The 20,895-nt window shown below is 38.8% G+C and overlaps 1 protein-coding gene across 1 annotated transcript in view; it reads right to left on the reverse strand.

Annotated features, from left to right (window-relative positions):
• The window catches only part of LOC124722172, an 830,020-nt gene that overhangs the window by 617,943 nt on the left and 191,182 nt on the right, over window positions 1-20,895 (reverse strand). Inside the window, exons 11-13 of the mRNA XM_047247373.1 lie at window positions 20,533-20,752; window positions 6,768-6,898; window positions 3,424-3,590 (exon numbers count right to left, since the gene is read on the reverse strand). Coding sequence (XP_047103329.1) covers window positions 3,424-3,590; window positions 6,768-6,898; window positions 20,533-20,752 — 518 coding nt within the window. The remainder of the gene's footprint in view (window positions 1-3,423; window positions 3,591-6,767; window positions 6,899-20,532; window positions 20,753-20,895) is intronic.

The following is a 20,895-nucleotide window of genomic DNA, read 5'->3' on the forward strand; positions in this document are numbered from 1 at the left end:
GCAAACTAACTTCCCTTGTGTGCTTAAGTATGCAGAGGTAAAATCACTTCACAAAAAAAAGATCAGGAGAGGATATGAGAAATTACTGCCCTATCTCTATCCTCCTAGTGATATCCAAAGTATCTGAAAAAATAGCTGCAGTCCAGATAAATTTTATTTTGAAACATGGAGTTATTCTTAAAAACCAATATGGATTCCAAAATGGGAAAAGCACCATGAGTGCTACGAATGAATTCACTGAAAAAAATCTGCTCCTCACTAGACAAAAGCAACAAAGTAGCAGATATCTTTTGTGACCTTACAAAGGCATTCGATTCTGTGAATCGCTCCTTGCTGCTTCATAAACTAGACACATATGACATCAGACTAAATGCACTGCACTGGCTCTAGTCTTATCTGACAATCAGGATGCACATAACATCTAACACCATAAATTATGCACCTCTGTGAGATACATTATCACAGTGAGTCTCTCAAGGCTCAATCTTAGTACCAATATTGTTTCTCTTTTACATAAATGATTTAGCTCTTAATATCAATGCCAAGCCATTCATGTTTGCTGATGATACTTCAGCACTCCTTGAAAAACAAACTGTGGGAGAAATTCCAGATGGTGTTATAAACATACTAAACAACCTAGATTCATGGTTTCAACAAAATGGCCTTAAACGTAACTTCTCAAAGACCTTCTTTACGCAGTTTAGAACCAAATAATAAAAAAAAACAGTGACATCACTATTGTACATAAAAATCAAGTTATGGGCAAAGGTCAGTCCATTAAATTCTTGGGACCAAACTTGGACAAAAATCTAAGCTGGCAAGCAAATATAGATTATTTAACTACAAAATTAAACAACCTTGCCTTTGCAATGGATATACTATCTGGTATAACAGACATAAGCTGCAGTAAAGTGGTGTACCACAGTTACTTTGAATCCATAATTAGATATGGTTTAATTTTTGGGGAAAATTCAAGCTACATGTCAGGAACCCTGTTACTTCAAAAAAGAATTGTTAGAAAAATGTGTGCTGACCCTCCAAGAACATCCTGCATCCATTATTCAAGATTCTAAAAATATTACCTTTCCCTGCTTTGTAAATATTTGAAATTATCATCTTTTTACATAGTAAACCCGAGCCAATGGAAGAAAACTATTTCAAACATATCACTTAAAACTGTACCAACAGACACACCAGTACTTGGATGTAAACTTACAATGAACTCAAGGGTAGATATTTACTGAGGATGTATAGAGGTTCACTGAAGGAAAAACTATATGATCTACTGGTGGAAAAATGTTACTATTCCACTGGGGAATTTATAAATGATAAAATTGTCATTTGAATAGTGTGACTGTTTAATATTATAGCATTGTGTGTGTACTATATATATATATATCTAAAAAGAAAGATGATGAAACTTACCAAACAAAAGCGCTGGCAGGTCGACAGACACACAAACAAACACAAACATACACACAAAATTCTAGCTTTCGCAACCAATGGTTGCCTCGTCAGGAAAGAGGGAAGGAGAAGGAAAGACAAAAGGATATGGATTTTAAGGGAGAGGGTAAGGAGTCATTCCAATCCCGGGAGCGGAAAGACTTACCTTAGGGGGAAAAAAGGACAGGTATACACTCGCACACACACACATATCCATCCACACATACACAGACACAAATGTCTGCTTGTGTCTGTGTATGTGTGGATGGATATGTGTGTGTGTGCGAGTGTATACCTGTCCTTTTTTCCCCCTAAGGTAAGTCTTTCCGCTCCCGGGATTGGAATGACTCCTTACCCTCTCCCTTAAAACCCATATCCTTTTGTCTTTCTTTCTCCTTCCCTCTTTCCTGACGAGGCAACCATTGGTTGCGAAAGCTAGAATTTTGTGTGTATGTTTGTGTTTGTTTGTGTGTCTGTCGAGCTGCCAGCGCTTTTGTTTGGTAAGTTTCATCATCTTTCTTTTTAGATATATTTTTCCCACGTGGAATGTTTCCCTCTATTATATATATATATATATATATATATATATATATATATATATATATATATATATATATATATATATATATATATATATATATATATATATATATATATACAGGGTGTTACAAAAAGGTATGGCCAAATTTTCAGGAAACATTCCTCACACACAAAGAAAGAAAATATCTTATGTGAACATGTTTCCGGAAACACTTACTTTCCATGTTAGAGCTCATTTTATTACTTCTCTTCAAATCACATTAATCATGGAATGGAAACACACAGCAACAGAACGTACCAGCATGACTTCAAAGACTTCGTTATAGGAAATGTTCAAAATTTCCTCCGTTAGCGAGGATACATGCATCCACCCTCCATCGAATGGAGTCCCTGATGCGCTGATGCAGCCCTGGAGAATGGCATATTGTATCATAGCCGTCCACAATACGAACACGAAGAGTCTCTACGTTTGGTACCGGAGTTGCGTATGGTACCGGGATTGTGTAGACAAGAGCTTCCAAATGCCCCCATAAATGAAAGTCAAGAGGGTTGAGGTCTGGAGAGAGTGGAGGCCATGGAATTGGTGTGCCTCTACCAATCCATCGGTCACCGAATCTGTTGTTGAACGCGTACGAACACTTCGACTGAAATGTGCAGGAGCTCCATCGTGCATGAACCACATGTTGTGTCGTGCTTGTAAAGGCACATGTTCTAGCAGCACAGGTAGAGTATCCCGAATGAAACCATGATAACGTGCTCCATTGAGCATCAGTGGAAGAACATGGGGCCCAATCAAGACATCACCAACAATGCCTGCCCAAACGTTCACAGAAAATCTGTGTTGATGACGTGATTGCACAATTGCGTGCGGATTGGCGTCAGCCTACACATGTTGATTGTGAAAATTTACAATTTGATCAGTACATACTGATGAAACTTAAATAATATTACTATGTCCAATATCTACCTGAACTCATAAATAATAGTGTTAGGGACATATGTGATTATGTATATCATAAGGCTAAAAATTTATGTCTCCTGTACAGCATGATTGGATGATCTGTAAATGTATGTTATGAGACGAATAAAGTACAAATACAAATAGCTAACTTCAAATTTAAAAAATTAAGAATGTCTCCAAAACACACCAACAAGAGCTGTTTCTGGTCACCACATCACTGGAGGATGGTGAGACAGGAAATCGGTCATGTTATTATCAAAGGAATCATCAGAACATTAACCTTAATCTGTATTAGTTCTTGTTCTTCTATACTTGTTTCTTCTATACAACATCTTATTTCACCTTATGTATAAGTACAGGTAACAACATAGATGCTGATAATCACAACAGTAACTAGTAAGTAAAGTTTTAAAAAATGCAACCCTTTGGTTAGTTTTTCCTTAAGCAAATGTTGCTTTAAAATTATCAGAAATTCATACCTTGGTTGACTTCTTCTTCAATTAGAGCATGTTTTATTGTTTTTATGGCAATATAATTTGGACATCTCATTATCTGCAAATATGCAGCAATCCGAATTTCAGGATCAATTGCATGATTTCTATATATATCAATGAAATAGTCCCTCTCTGGTTCACAAGGAAATCGTCTGAAAATATATTTATTGAAAGTTACATAACAATAAAGTTTATGAAGGTTGTCACTGAACTGATGTGCACCAAGTATAATAATAATAATAATAATAATAATAATAATAATAATAATAAATAACAATAATCTTTAAGTGAACCAATATGTAACTCTATAGTGCGAAAAATGAAGAAAAACAGTAGTAAACAGTGCATACCTGTTTACTGGTTAGCAGTTTCATAAAACAGATTTTCCCTAGGGTCCAGAAAAGAGTGTTTGCAATATATTTAGGCATTTTGGAGATGTTCTCACTTCTACTAATGACAGATCTGTCCTATGAGAAGAAATCCAAAATTTTGGGACTGGTACCACCACCTGGAAAGCAGGAGTAGTAGATCTTTGCACCATTAGGTGGCGAGAGCTGCAAATCTGATGAGTCAGTGTGTGGAGTGGCATTCAGCTGGGAGGACATGTTGTGTGTCCACAGTGATTTCCATAATACTCTGTGTTTGGTGTGTGGTGATTTTATGATGGATCCGTGAACAGAACAGCACGTGTGTATCAAATTCTGTACAAATCTCGGGAAAAGTGCTACAGAGACCTTTGGAATGACTCAACAAGTCTTCGGTGGACAGAGCATGAGCCATACGTGTGTGTTTCAGTGGCATGATTGGTTCAGGGCCGGCTGTACAGACATCGAAGATAATGCTCACACTGGAAGGCCTGTTGTGTGGGTCGATGTCGAACCATTCAAGACCTTGCAGATGAAGTGGGTATTGGTTATGGGACATGTCAACGAATGTTGACTGATGAACTGGGCATGCATTGTGTGAGTGCAAAATTTGTGCCAAGCATCTTGACTGCAGATCAGAAGGCACAGCATGTTGAAGTGTGCACAGACCTTCATCAGACCACATTTAATGATCCAACCTGCTTGTCATGGATTATCACTGGCAACAAGAGCTGGATTTATGGTTATGACCCAGAGACAAAGCAACAATTGTCCCAGTGGAAGAGCTCGGGCTCTCCAAGACCCAAAAAAGTGATACAGGTGAAGAGCAAAGTGAAGAGCATGATCATCATTTTCTTTGATACCAAGGGAATTGTGCACAAAGAATTTGTCCCACCCAACCAAACAGTGAATTCTGCATACTACTGTGATGTTTTGTGATGGCTCCGTGAAAACGTGCAGCGATGATGGCCCAAACTTTGGCATCAAGGGAACTGGCTGCTGCAACACGACAACAAGCCCTGTCACATGTCCTTGCTCACCAGAAGCTTTTTGGAAAAAAAAAAAACAACATGGTGGTTGTACCCCACCCACCATACTCACCAGATTTGGCACCTTGCGACTTTGTGCTATTCCCAAAACTAAAACTTAAGTTGAAAGGCCATCAGTTCGATACTCTAGAGAGGATTCAAGAAGCATCACCACACCCTCAAAGAACAGAACTTACAGAAAACGTCTGACCAGTGGCAGAAGTGCTGAGACCAGTGTGTACATGTGGAATGGAACTACTTCAAGGGTGATGGTGACAGTTAGTTCATAGGTAAGGTTTTCGACAGATGGCAGCACCAGTCCCGAAAATTTTTGGATAGCACCTCGTACATGATGAGATATGCTTTTTTGAGAAAGACTTGTATTTCATATTAGTCTGATGTCTTTTTATATATAAATAGATATATAAATAAGTGTTTGTACTTTAAAATAGCCTAAGGCTGAAAACTGGACTGTATAACAATAAAAGGAAAATTATTATACTCAAATGATGGCAGCGTCATTAAAAAAATGTGCCATGACTGTGACTCCAGCCAAAATAAAAATTACCTTCTCATGTTAGTGTGGCAAGTCCCACCCCACATTACTACTCAATAAGACAAGAAAGGGTACACTACTCCAAAATATACAGTCCTTAGGGTTTCAGAATTGATGTATGATAATAATCACCTTAATACACATAGACTGAAGTGTTTCTCCCCCCCTCTCCATCTACCGATCTGTTTTGCACTTTGCCAAGAGCATTAGTAACTGTTACACCAAAATTAAAATTCATAATTATGGAATATGAGACAACCTCAACTTACTTGTCATAAGAAAAAATAAACAGAAAGCGTCATTTTCTATCTGGGAATAAAATTGTAGAATAAATTTTCCAGGAAAATCAAAGAGCTAACCAAAAGTCAAATATTTAAAAAGGCCATAAAAGCATGCCTCTTAAATAGTACAAAATACAAAGCCAAACATTATTTAGTGAGCACAATGTAGGGATAAGTATAAAGTTAACATAAATCAATAATAAACATCACTGACATTCTTCTGCACCCAGTTAAAATATAATGCATGTTACTGTAAATTCTGAGGCCCAAGATCTGAGGTGGATAACATAAAAACCTTCTTCCACTTTCCTGAGCTCAATATCCCATTCACAAGCTGATGGATGTGGCCAAAATAGCATTGCACACAAAATAAAAATATCCAATCAGGAAAAATTGTCTGTGATTATATGGCTGTCTGTGCAAAATCATCAACTTTTTAACTGTTTATTTTTGTATTAGGACGACATGTAAAAATTATTATGTAAATGTTCATGGATAGATAAACTAACAAATTAACAAAGGGAAGCTAATGCTCTTTGAAAAATTGCTTAAATACATACACTCACAAGGATAAATCACACTATAGTTGGAAATTTGTTTCGTTTTATACCACATTATTTCATTTCATTACTTCATTTACTTTCTGCTAACTACCTATCATATTTTTCCACAATTTTATTCAGTTGCTTCTAAGAATACTGATAGTGATATCCTGCTAAATTCTATCCTACTTTCTGTACTCACTCTATCTGTTTATTACTCTCTTAAGCATTTATTCTTTTCCTCCAGTTCCAAATACTCCCCACTCAGCCATTGATCAACTTTCACATTGTTATAATTTTTGGCTCATTATGCAAAAGGCTACATCTAACAACTATTTCCGGTTTTTTATCTGTCTACATTCATCAATGCGAAGTTTTTCTTGTATCCATTTTCATACTTTGTTAACATCTCACTGACTTAATCACTCTAGGACCATAGACAGAAAGAAACTGTCCAGTGTTATCTATTTAAAACATAATTATAGTGTTCAGTTGTATGTAACAAAAATTACCTGCTAAATAAATATTTTCTGGCTATTAACAGACCCCCAAATTACCTGTATGTTTCAATGGCAGATACTCTCAGTTCCATTGGTAGTTCTTCATTTTCTAAGCAGTTATGCAAAACAGATGATAAATTTGCATTATTCACACCAATGTTCCCAAGTGTTTTAAGAGCAACTATCACCTGAAAAATTCAAATCTGTTAATCATCTTTAAACATTTTTACATGCAATCAGTGTCCTCCAATGAAGTAATTACATATGCATCAATAAGTATATGAAAATAATTCAAGATAGTTACACTGCACGATTAAGTAAATGACAATAAAAGTAAATAATTAGATGATACATTACTTACAATAGACACAATTAGGAGAATGACGAATACAATTAATAATTATACACATAGGGGTTAAAGAGATTTGCCCCTCCTTTTTAACTTTCAACAACCATCACCTGTTTTCCTCTCTGATGAAGAAACTACCAGTTCAGAAACTATGTATAGATCTTTCTACTTTTAAACGTATTTATCAGCAGTAGTTGGGAGTTTCACTCCCTGAAAATAAGTTCTTACCATCCATTCTGTCTAATAGTGGTTTTAGTTTGCTCAAGTGAATTTTCCTTTTAAAACAAGCAAAATTCAGTTAATATATAAGCATCCATTGTTCGTAGCATGAAAATAGGAACTATATCTTTTTCTGAAATGAATTTTAACAGTGAACATCCAGTTTTCAGATATGCATTTCACCAGTTACTGGGAGGTTTTCCACTTAACAGTCTTATAGAAGAGGAGTTTTGATATAATGGGTCCCCAGATAATTTAGTGTACAATGTTCATGAATACATAACCAGACTTCCTGTGAAAACTAACTTGGCTGAAATGCCATCTTCATGAAATACCTAGAATACTTGTGACTTTCATATAAGAAGTCCAGGGATATTTACTTAATTTGACAGTGTTTCCTGTAATGTTGTCATACATACATCCAAACTGGAATGATTTTGAAGATCTTCAGTAGGTGTAGTCTTTGTAGCTGCATTATAATTTAGTTTTTAAATCTATGAAGATTTTTTCTTATTAAACATTGATAGGTATTGCAATAAGGTATGGACTGGGCTTATAATTTTGGAACAACTTTTCTTATCTTAGACTGCATTATTTCCCACTCAAAAAATCCAACAGTTAGTAAATCACCTTGTACAATGTGGAAAGATACGCTAATGGAATCAGTGTTGGAAACAGGCTATATTACTTTATGCACAATATGAAATTTGAGATCAATATTTTTGGTAAAATACAAGGAATTATGTACATTACTTCATGCTAAATCTACATTCCTGTAGTTGAAAGGCAATTTGTTGGAAAAAAATATAAATAATTCAAATGGCAGTATCCACGAAAATCAATGCAAGGGTTTAAAATCATGATGTAAACAAAAAATGAGTGGCAGTTTTTATTCCAGAAATTTACAAAGTTGTAGTAAAGGCACCGTAATCTGAATTACATGCAACCAAATGAGAATTACAATTCTGCATCAATAAAATATACAGGTTGTCCCCAGAGAAATGGACAATATTGAGGGATATAATGGGAATGAAGCAAAATAGCCTAGTAAAGATGTGCTCTAAAATGTATACATAAAGAGCTATGAGCACTTCTTCATCCTCCAGTAGAAGAGATCTGTTTCACAGTACCAAAGACGAACATGTGCTCATAGCTCTTAATATATGAATTTTAGAGGCCATGTCTAAAAGCCCTCCTTTGCTTTGAATGATCATTCCTGTCAAATCCTTCATGGGACACACTCTATATGCAAGGAAATTCTACAGTAAAACAATACATACAAATCCAGGAATTTAACTATATCTTAAGTCTCCTAAGTTCTCATAACCTCCCTGGCCTCAGTCTTCCTCAGTTCCTGTCCTTCACCCACCTACCCCATTCCCGGATACCACTCCAGCAGCACACAGCCTTCTATTCCACCAATGTACCCTCTAGTCTCTCTCTCTCTTACTCTCACTCCCCCCCCCCCCCCCACACACACACACCTTCCTCTACTTCTCTCCTTTCCTGATTCCCCCCCCTCCTCCTCCTTCCTGTCTGACCTCCTGATTGAACATAGCTGCCCTACCCTGTCCTCATGACTTCCCCGCATGTTCTCCCAAGCAGCACTTTACCATCCCCCACCTCTACCCTGTTATCCCTTCCCGCCCTTGCCCCAGCCTCTCCCTTACCCCCAACACACAGATTGCTACTCCCTTCACACATAGTTACTCACAGTCTGGCCTCTGTGTCCAGAGACTGGGGTCATGTTTGTGTGAGTTGTGCTTGCATGAATGTGCACATGTTGTCTACTTAAGAAGAAGGGCTTTGGCATAATCAGTCTTTTTAATGTGCCTGTCTGCAACACAATAGCTCCTCTATATGACAAGTAGCAGTCTGTTCTTTTGATAATACTGTGTCAAGAAACTTGGTTCAAATGCTCATCAGATTATTTTGATGTAAGTTATCTGAAGTTTCCCTAAATGATTGGAAGTAAATTCCAGAAAGGTTCCATCAACAAAGTTGAGGCTAATTCACTGTTCCATCTTTGTGTAACTGTGATACTGGTCCTTTTATATTTAGTTAAAGTCTGACTATCTTTCATTAACTTTTGAGCTCCCCAATGTATTTTACTCAAAAATTTATCTTTTAATGAACTTTCCACAAAATAATGATTTTTCTGCCACTCAAATAAGTGTCTGAATCATCTGTTTGCATAGTTTTGATCGTTTAAGAGAATAAAATTGTGATCACTGATCTTGTTTCATTAGTGAGTGACTTAGTCCAGCTTTATATACTTGTAGCACACACATCCATTTCATTAAAGGTGCCCAATTTGTGTTTAATAAGTAATTATAAGTAAGGTGTAAGTAAGTAAGGTGGCAGGGGTAAAATACAGGGAGCGAAAGGCTATTTACAATTTGTACAGAAACCAGATGGCAGTTATAAGAGTCGAGGGACATGAAAGGGAAGCAGTGGTTGGGAAGGGAGTAAGACAGGGTTGTAGCCTGTCCCCGATGTTGTTCAATCTGTATATTGAGCAAGCAGTAAAGGAAACAAAAGAAAAATTCGGAGTAGGTATTAAAATTCATGGAGAAGAAATAAAAACTTTGAGGTTCGCCGATGACATTGTAATTCTGTCAGAGACAGCAAAGGACTTGGAAGAGCAGTTGAATGGAATGGACAGTGTCTTGAAAGGAGGATATAAGATGAATATCAACAAAAGCAAAACAATGATAATGGAATGTAGTCTAACTAAGTCGGGTGATGCTGAGGGAATTAGATTAGGAAATGAGGCACTTAAAGTAGTAAAGGAGTTTTGCTATTTGGGGAGCAAAATAACTGATGATGGTCGAAGTAGAGAGAATATAAAATGTAGGCTGGCAATGGCAAGGAAAGCGTTTCTGAAGAAGAGAAATTTGTTAACATCCAGTATTGATTTAAGTGTCAGGAAGTCATTTCTGAAAGTATTCGTATGGAGTGTAGCCATGTATGGAAGTGAAACATGGACGATAAATAGTTTGGACAAGAAGAGAATAGAAGCTTTCGAAATGTGGTGCTACAGAAGAACGCTGAAGATTAGATGGGTAGATCACATAACTAATGAGGAAGTATTGAATAGGATTGGGGAGAAGAGAAGTTTGTGGCACAACTTGACCAGAAGAAGGGATCGGTTGGTAGGACATGTTCTGAGGCATCAAGGGATCACCAATTTAGTATTGGAGGGCAGCGTGGAGGGTAAAAATCGTAGGGGGAGACCAAGAGATGAATACACTAAGCAGATTCAGAAGGATGTAGGTTGCAGTAGGTACTGGGAGATGAAAAAGCTTGCACAGGATAGAGTAGCATGGAGAGCTGCATCAAACCAGTCTCAGGACTGAAGACCACAACAACAACAACAAGTAATTATACACAAAAAAGATTGATATGTTTTGCACAGTTAAAGCTCATACCTTTCCTTTATCTACATAGGTGTTGAAGTAACTGAAGTTTGTTTGTAAATTTAAGTAATTTACAATCTTTTATCACTTTCAATAGCCCATGAAATGGGAAGGACTCTGGTAAAAGGTGTCAGTTATTTCACTGAAACATTTTTCAGTTTTAGACAAAATACAGCCTGAACCCTCCCTAAAACCATACAGTTTTACCTGTAATGAAGAATAAAATGTGATACCTTGTCTGTTATTTCAGCCATAAAAACTAGAGTAATACTGTTCTTATGTTCTCATTGGTCACCATTTCACTTGTGCTAATGATCCAAAAAAATTACTTCTTCTACCAATGTCAGGCAGTGGTGCAAATGATTAGAATATATAATTTTCTACAACAATTCATGTGCAGAAAATGAATCAAAATTCGCAAAATCTCATTTTTCCCAACAAATTTTTCAACCATTCTACTAATATTCTTATAATGTGAGGGCACACATGTAGTCTACCAACTGACCTCCAAACAGATGCAAATTTCAATCAACATATTATATCAACTTGACCCACCAAGCTGTTGACTGTGCTACCAAATACAACAGGAACCTGAGCACTTGTTTCAATACTTGTGGCATTCAGAACCTCCATTAGCACCAGTGGTTCCAAACTTCAAATATGTGGACTGACTTGCAGACTAGTACTAAGCACTTTCTACTCATCCGTTCTTACATTGCATTAGCTTTCTGTACTTTGCCCCTCCATTTCTTCTCAAATGTCCACCTTTCTTTTCTATTTCTGTTTGCCACCCTTCCTGCCCCCCCTCTCTCTCACTTTCTCCCATCCCCATTCTCCCTCATCAGTGTTTGTCTCCAAATCTGTGGTGAATGGAGTTGAAATATGTCATGATTCTGTAAATTAATCTTACATTTTGTTTCAGAAAAAAGTTTGTAGTTCTATATTGTATTTGAGGGTTGCATGAAAAAAAGACAATGAGACAGTAATCTGCAGCACTACAATACGAAGAACGTAATGATAATTGCCAAAAATGAGGTAAACTGAAGTAATCAAAAAAGTATAGAAGAAGAAAAGTACTGTAAGTGCAAATTTTATTTTTATTTATTTAGTTAGTTATTTTTTGTTTGAAAATTTTTCGTTATCTTTGTTAATATGGAGGAAAACAGGGAGGTCGACGTAAATAATCAGAATGGTGTAAATGTTAGTGGGGAGCAGTGTCTTAGAAGATATTTTGCAAGAAGCAGGTAATTGCTTAAGTAAGATGTGCGTCAGTGTTGTAAGCGTGTCAGTATAATTATGACGTGATTTAGAATAAAGGCTCTGAAACGAAATGTTTGTATTGATCATTCATCGTGTAAAAACCATGTTACAGTTGACAACATGAGCTTGTGGCAGCAGCAGATATAAAGCAAATGGATGAGTACACCTTCCAAAATTATAAGCTTTGTTAATATTTAATTTGACATGTGGCGAATTTTGCAGTGTGCATTGCAGCTGTAGTGGTTATAAAGTTAAGTACTGACAAACTTATTTGTGCACTGTTATACAGTTATTAAATATAATAATTTTCAGAGGTGTTTCATGCCGTTTGTGGCAAAATAATGATTTAACAAACTTTTGGAATCGTTCACTCACTGTGTTTTTCAGTTTTCTGTGCATTGAAGTCGTTTAGTAAATTTCTTGCTTTAGTTTTCAAGTGATGTTTCTTATTGTTTCTAGTGAAATATTTCAGTAAAATTTTAATTTAGTGTTTTAACTTCCTTTAGTGTCCCAGTGGCCATTTGAATTTTTTGGTTTTAGATAATAATTTTGTGAAGTTTTGTTGGTATTGGTATTAGCTGTGGTGTAGTAGTATTAATACAAGTAGTTACTTTCTTAGTAGGCAGAGAATTTTGAGTCCATTATTGTTAGTTCTATAAATAGTTCTACTGGTGTAACTGAACTTTTACAGATGTATAGCTTTTTTCAGTAACTGTGAAATTTTACCATGAGTGAGAAGTGTGGGCTCTGTCGTAGGTTTGTGAGTAGTGGGTTGCAGTGCGGGATTTGTTCAAAGTATTTTCACTGGAGGGAATGCAGTGGGGAAGCCAATGGTCATTTTAGTGAGCTCCCTTCCTGGGAATGCAGAATCTGTAGTAGAAATAAGTTGACAGAGGAGCAGGAGAGTAAGATCTGTGCCCTTCAGGTGCAGTTACAATGCACAATGGAGGAACTTGATAGCGTGAAGAGTGGTGAGGAATGGGAACTGGCAGTTGGCAAGAAGGCAGCTAGGAAGAGGAGGTATTCAGACAGTTTTACTTTGCATGTATGCAATAGATTTGACCAACTGTCAGAGTTGAGTGGAGAGGAGCCTCATGTAGCTGTAGATGTAGGGAACATGCATCAGTCCTCAGCAATAAGGGGGCCTAGGTTAGTTTCAAAGTCTAGTAGAAAGGAGAAGGTTCTGCTGCTAGGTAGTTCTCATGGTAGAGGTGTGGGCCAGGAGTTGCAGGAAGTGTTGGGGCATGAGTACCAGGTCACCAGCATTGTGAAGCCTAGTGCAGGGCTGGCTCAAGTGACTGACAGCATAGGGGAGTTATGTAGGAATTTTATGAAGGAGGATCGGGTAGTGATAGTGAGTGAAGCAGTGAACAGTCTTGATAGGGATGGGGAATATGAAGTAGGTGGTGACCTGGTAAAGATAGCTACTCAAACTGGTGGCACTAACGTGCATTTCGTGCAACTGTTTCAGCATCATTATTGGCCTCACCTTAATGTGGCTGTTAGGCACATTAACATGGGGCTGGGGAGAGTGCTGATGGCAGAGGGCATGGGTCACATCCCAGTGGTGCCAGTTGTGTCTATCAGTAGATCGGGTTTCACCAGGCATGGCCTGCACCTCAATAGGTATGGGAAGGGGGGGCTGGCTAAGCTTATTGGTCACAGTGTAGTGGGTGGTGGTGGTGGTGGTGGTGGTGGTGGGGTCACTCATGGAAAAATTCCTGTAGTAGTTGGTGTCAGAGCTGGACATTTTTTAGATTGAAGTCAGCTGATAGGTATAATTGCTTAAACTAAACCTCTAACTAAGGGCTCACCTTCCAAGGATGTAACATTCCCAAGCAGAGAAGGAATTAGGAGATTTCATCAAAATATAAGAGGCATTAGAGATAAAGTTAGTGAACTGCTTATAGATGTTGACTGAAATTATTGGTATATCAGAGCATCACTTAAATAATTTGACAATTCAGAGGCTTCCTTTACAAGGATACAGATTAGATGGCTGTTTCTCAAGGAGCTCCTTGCAGGGTGGGGCAGCGGCTATGTACGTAAAAAACAGTATTCCATTTGAGTCAATAGACTTATCACAACACTGCACTGAACAGATATTTGAATAATGTGCAGGGGCAGTGGAATTTAGTGAAATTAAACTTCTAATTGTTGTTTTTTATAGGTCCCCTAACTTCAACTTCAGAGCATTTCTGCTCAAGCTAGAGGGTTCTTGATTCACATTGTAGGAAGTACGACAAACTAGTTATATGTGGTGACTTCAATATAAATTTTGTATGTGATGGTGCAAGAAAAATGTTGTTGGTGGATCTCCTTTTTTTTCCAACTAGGGTGCAGGGGAACAACACTGCAGCCATAGACAATATTTTTATTCATTCTTCATTACTAGATGGGCATTTTGTTAGTAAAAGTGTGAGTGACCTTTGAGACAATGATGCACAAATTTTTCACACTAAAAGGCTTTTGTACTCAAAACAATGTAATATTTAATTACAAACTATGTAGGAAAGTTAATTCAACAGCAATAGAGAGTTTTTTATACCTTGTCAAGGAACAAGAGTGACAGGGTGTTTATAGTGCCGAGCCACCGTGGTACAACAACCGAGTTAGAAAACTGCTGTGGAAGCAAAGGGAACTTCACAGCAAACATAAACATAGCCAAAGCCTTGCAGACAAACAAAAATTACGCGAAGCGAAATGTAGTGTGAGGAGGGCTATGCGAGATGCGTTCAATGAATTCGAAAGTAAAGTTCTATGTACTGACTTGGCAGAAAACCCTAAGAAATTTTGGTCTTATGTCAAAGCGGTAGGTGGATCAAAACAAAATGTCCAGACACTCTGCGACCAAAATGGTACTGAAACAGAGGATGACAGACTAAAGGCTGAAATACTAAATGTCTTTTTCCAAAGCTGTTTCACAGAGGAAGACTGCACTGTAGTTCCTTCCCTAGATTGTCATACAGATGACAAAACAGTAGATATCAAAATAGACAACAGAGGGATAGAGAAACAATTAAAATCGCTCAAAAGAGGAAAGGCCGCTGGACCTGATGGGATACCAGTTCGATTTTACACAGAGTACGCGAAGGAACTTGCCCCCCTAGAGACTGTAGGTCTCCAGAAGAGTGTGTCGTTCCAAAGGATTGGAAAAGGGCACAGGTCATCCCCGTTTTCAAGAATGGATGTCGAACACATGTGCACAACTAAACACCTATATCTCTAACGTCGATTAGTTGTAGAAGTTTGGAACACGTATTATGTTCAAGTATATTGACTTTTCTGGAGACTAGAAATCTACTCTGTAGGAATCAGCATGGGTTTCGAAAAAGACAGTTGTGTGAAATGCAGCTCGCGCTATTCGTCCACGAGACTCAGAGGGCCATAGACACGGGTTCACAGGTAGATGCCGTGTTTCTTGACTTCCGCAAGGCGTTCGATACAGTCCCCCGCAGTCATTTAATGAACAAAGTAAGAGCATATGGACTATCAGACCAATTGTGTGATTGGATTGAAGAGTTCCTAGATAACAGAACGCAGCATGTCATTCTCAATGGAGAGAAGTCTTCCGAAGTAAGAGTGATTTCAGGTGTGCCACAGGGGAGTGTCATAGGACCGTTGTTCTTCACAATATACATAAATGACCTTGTGGATGACATCGGAAGTTCAGTGAGGCTTTTTGCAGATGATGCTGTGGTGTATCGAGAGGTTATAACAATGGAAAATTGTACTGAAATGCAGGAGGATCTGCAGCGAATTGATGCATGGTGCAGGGAATGGCAATTCAATCTCAATGTAGACAAGTGTAATGCGCTGTGAATACACAGAAAGATAGATCCCTTATCATTTAGCTAAAAAATAGCAGGTCAGCATCTGGAAGCAGTTAATTCCATAAATTATCTGGGCGTATGCATTAGGAGTGATTCAAATTGGAATGATCATATAAAGTTGATCGTCGGTAAAGCAGATGCCAGACTGAGATTCATTGGAAGAATACTAAGGAAATGCAGTCTGAAAACAAAGGAAGTAGGTTACAGTATGCTTGTTCACCCACTGCTTGAATACTGCTCAGCAATGTGGGATCTGTACCAGATAGGGTTGATAGAAGAGATAGAGAAGATCCAACGGAGAGCAGCGCGCTTCATTACAGGATCATTTAGTAATCGCAAAAGTGTTACAGAGATGATAAATAAACTCCAGTGGAAGACTCTGCAGGAGAGACGCTCAGTAGGTCGGTACGGGCTTTTGTTAAAGTTTCGAGAACATACCTTCACCGAAGAGTCAAGCAGTATATTGCTCGCTCCTACGTATATCTTGCGAAGAGACCATGAGGATAAAATCAGAGAGATTAGAGCCCACACAGAAGCATACCAACAATCCTTCTTTCCATGAACAATACGAGACTGGAATAGAAGGGAGAACTGATAGAGGTACTCAGGGTACCCTCCGCCACACACCATCAGGTGGCTTGCGGAGTATGGATGTAGATGTAGAACATATGTGATATATACAATGCTTTCCTTAACACATTTCTCATGCTTTTTCAGATTTGCTTTCCATTGGAACATTCCAAATGGGATACTAGCAGTAATAGGCAGCCCGGGTGGCTGACTAGTGGGATAAGGATATCTTGCAGAACACAGCGGGAATTACATCAAAATGTTAGAAGTAGTCACAATCAAGCTACAGTAGCCCATTACAAACAGTATTGTAAGGTGCTTAAAAATGTTATTAGAAAGGCAAATAGTATGTGGTATGCAAATAGAATAGCTAATTCACAGGATAAAATTAAAACCATGTGCTCAGTTGTGAAGGAAGTGTCTGGTCAGCAGCACAAGGTCAACAATATAAAGTCAGTTCATAGTAAAAATACACTCCTGGAAATGGAAAAAAGAACACATTGACACCGGTGTGTCAGACCCATCATACTTGCTCCGGACACTGCGAGAGGGCTGTACAAGCAATGATCACACGCACGGCACAGCGGACACACCAGGAACCGCGGTGTTGGCCGTCGAATGGCGCTAGCTGCACAGCATTTGTGCACCGCCACCGTCAGTGACAGCCAGTTTGCCATGGCATACGGAGCTCCATCGCAGTCTTTAACACTGGTAGCATGCCGCGACAGCGTGGACGTGAACCGTATGTGCAGTTGACGGACTTTGAGCGAGGGCGTATAGTGGGCATGCGGGAGGCCGGGTGGACGTACCGCCGAATTGCTCAACACGTGGGGCGTGAGGTCTCCACAGTACATCCATGTTGTCGCCAGTGGTCGGCGGAAGGTGCACGTGCCCGTCGACCTGGGACCGGACCGCAGCGACGCACGGATGCACGCCAAGACCGTAGGATCCTACGCAGTGCCGTAGGGGACCGCACTGCCACTTCCCAGCAAATTAGGGACACTGTTGCTCCTGGGATATCGGCGAGGACCATTCGCAACCGTCTCCATGAAGCTGGGCTACGGTCCCGCACACCGTTAGGCCGTCTTCCGCTCACGCCCCAACATCGTGCAGCCTGCCTCCAGTGGTGTCGCGACAGGGGTGAATGGAGGGACGAATGGAGACGTGTCGTCTTCAGCGATGAGAGTCGCTTCTGCCTTGGTGCCAATGATGGTCGTATGCGTGTTTGGCGCCGTGCAGGTGAGCGCCACAATCAGGACTGCATACGACCGAGGCACACAGGGCACACACCCGGCATCATGGTGTGGGGAGCGATCTCCTACACTGGCCGTACACCACTGGTGATCGTCGAGGGGACACTGAATAGTGGACGGTACATCCAAACCGTCATCGAACCCATCGTTCTACCATTCCTAGACCGGCAAGGGAACTTGCTGTTCCAACAGGACAATGCATGTCCACATGTATCCCGTGCCACCCAACGTGCTCTAGAAGGTGTAAGTCAACTACCCTGGCCAGCAAGATCTCCGGATCTGTCCCCCATTGAGCATGTTTGGGACTGGATGAAGCGTCGTCTCATGCGGTCTGCACGTCCAGCACGAACGCTGGTCCAACTGAGGCGCCAGGTGGAAATGGCATGGCAAGCCGTTCCACAGGACTACATCCAGCATCTCTACGATCGTCTCCATGGGAGAATAGCAGCCTGCATTGCTGCGAAAGGTGGATATACACTGTACTAGTGCCGACATTGTGCATGCTCTGTTGCCTGTGTCTATGTGCCTGTGGTTCTGTCAGTGTGATCATGTGATGTATCTGACCCCAGGAATGTGTCAATAAAATTTCCCCTTGCTGGGACAATGAATTCATGGTGTTCTTATTTCAATTTCCAGGAGTGTATATCTTTTACTGATAAATCAGATATTTGTACAGTATTTAACAATCATTTTCTGAGCATTGCTGGTGAATTAAATAAAAATTTAGTTACTACAGGAACTCATGTAACTTTCTTGGCAAATGCCTTTCCGAGATTGATGTCTGAAATACTCCTCTGTGATACAGGCAAGAGGGAGATTGAGTCAATAATTAAATCACTGAAGACTAAGGACTCTCATGGTTATGATGGAGTGACTAGCAGAATATTAAAGTATTGTCCTGCATATATTAGCCCTGTATTCAGCCATATTTGTAATTTTTCCTTTAGGAATTGTCAGTTTCCTGAGCGATTAAAATACTCAGTAGTAAAGCCACTTTATAAAAAGGGAGAAAGAGATAATGTAGATAATTTCAGATCTATTTCTGCTGGCCGGTGCGGCCAAGCACTTCTAGGCACTTCAGTCTGGACCTGCGCGACCGCTACAGTTGCAGGTTCGAATCTTGCCTCGGGCATGGATGTGTGTGATTTTCCTTAGATTAGTTAGGTTTAAGTAGTTCTAAGTTCTAGGAGACTGATGACCTCAGATGTTACGTCCCGTAGTGCCCAGAGCCATTTGAACCATTTGAAGACCTATTTCTATGCCATCAGTGTTTGCAAAGGTTGTTGAAAAGGCTGTGTATGTAATGATAATTGATCATTTTATATCACACGATTTGCTATCAAATGTACAGTTCAGCTTTAGAAGTCGTTTAACAACTAAAATGCTATATTCTCTTTTCTCTGTGAGGTACTGGATAGGCTAAACATAAGGTTTTGAACACTTGGCATATTTTTGATTTAACTAAGGCATTTGATTGTGTTGATCACAAAATATTGCTCCAGAAGTGAGACCATTACGGAATACGGGGAGTAGCTCACAATTGGTTCGCCTCTTACTTTAGCAACAGGCAGTAAAATGTCATTATTCACAATGTTGATAATGGCTGTGATGTGGGGTCTGAGTGGGTTACTGTCAAGTGCAGGGTGCCCAGGGATCAGTGTTAGGACCACTCCTGGTCCTTATTTGCACAAATGATATGCCCTCCAGTATTATGGGTAACTCTAAAAAATTTCTGTTTGCTGATGACACTAGCATGATAGTAAAGGATGTTGTTTGCAACATAGGCTCGGTTGGAAATAGTGCAGTAGATGACCTAAGTTCATGGCCTGTAGAAAACAGACTAATGCTAAATCACAGTAAGACTCAGTTTTTACAGATTCTAACACACAAGTCAACAAAACCTGACGTTTTAATTTCACAGAATGGGCATATGATAAGTGAAACTGAACAGTTCAAATTTCTAGGTGTTCAGATAGATAGTAAGCTGTCATGGAAATCCCACACTCAGGATCTTGTTCAAAGACTTAATACTGCCATTTTTACTATTCGAACGGTATCACAAGTGAGCGATCGTTCGACATGAAAATTAGTCTACTTTGCTTATTTTCATTCACTTACATCATATGGTATTATATTTTAGGGTAACTCTTCCCATTCTAAAAGGATATTTTTGGCTCAGAAATGGGTGGTTCTGGCAATAAGTGGTGTAAGTTCACGAACCACTTGTTGACCCCTGTTCACGAGTCTGGGTATTTTGACATTGTCCTCTCGATATATTTATATTACTTACTGACATTTCTTGTTAACAACATTAGCTTATTCCCAAAAATAAGCAGCTTTCACTCAGTTAATACTCGGCAGAAATCAAAGCTGCATTTGGATTGGACTTCTTTAACTCTTGTGCAGAAAGGTGTGCAGTATACTGCTGCATCCATTTTCAGTTAGCTACCACTTAAAAATAAATTAAAAAATCTTGGCAGTAATCCACACGCTTTCAAATCAAAACTGAAGGGTTTCCTCATGGGTCACTCCTTCTATTCTGTTGATGAGTTCCTTGAAAAATTAAGCTAATTCTTACTGTATTGTTGATTGCGCTTACTTAAACTAATGGACTGACTTTTTCTGGCTTCATGAACATTTATTTTTATCTGTTATTACTTTTATGTTGTAATTTCATGTGCTGACACATTCCATGACCTTGGAGATTTGCTCCTCAAATTGGTCCTACTTAACTTGACAAGTAAATAAAATAAAAATAAATCTAATATTCTATTGTTTATATCTGTGTATTATTACACCAATAAATTAATGTTTTCCCAGCATCTTGTTAACTCAAAATGTATATTATATAGTAACTCATATGATGTATGTATGAAAATGAATATTTAACATCATACATGACAATTCTTCACACTTTACCTGAGAGTATGGAATCTTGTTATTTCTTGTATTTTGACAACCACTTAGCACCAGTTCTTGTAGGTGTGAGACAGTGTCCTGTACTTGAGTAGCATTTCCACAACCACTATTCTTCTTGCAGTATGTATGAACCACAGATGATAAACTGAGTAATGCTTCAGTATTGGATGTCTCACTTGATAATAATGGAGACATAATAGTAATCGTTTCAAGACTGGGTCTGAAATTAACATTTTTAATTATTATTTGGATAAGTCACAGTTTTTTTAAAATACATTTACAACTGAAATCTGGAAACGTACAAAGGAAATAAGATAAAAATGTTTATAAATGTATCTCTGTTTCGAGATCTTTATTTCTTCA

Source organism: Schistocerca piceifrons, chromosome X (genome assembly GCF_021461385.2).
Source record: "Schistocerca piceifrons isolate TAMUIC-IGC-003096 chromosome X, iqSchPice1.1, whole genome shotgun sequence".
Classification (NCBI taxonomy): domain Eukaryota; kingdom Metazoa; phylum Arthropoda; class Insecta; order Orthoptera; family Acrididae; genus Schistocerca; species Schistocerca piceifrons.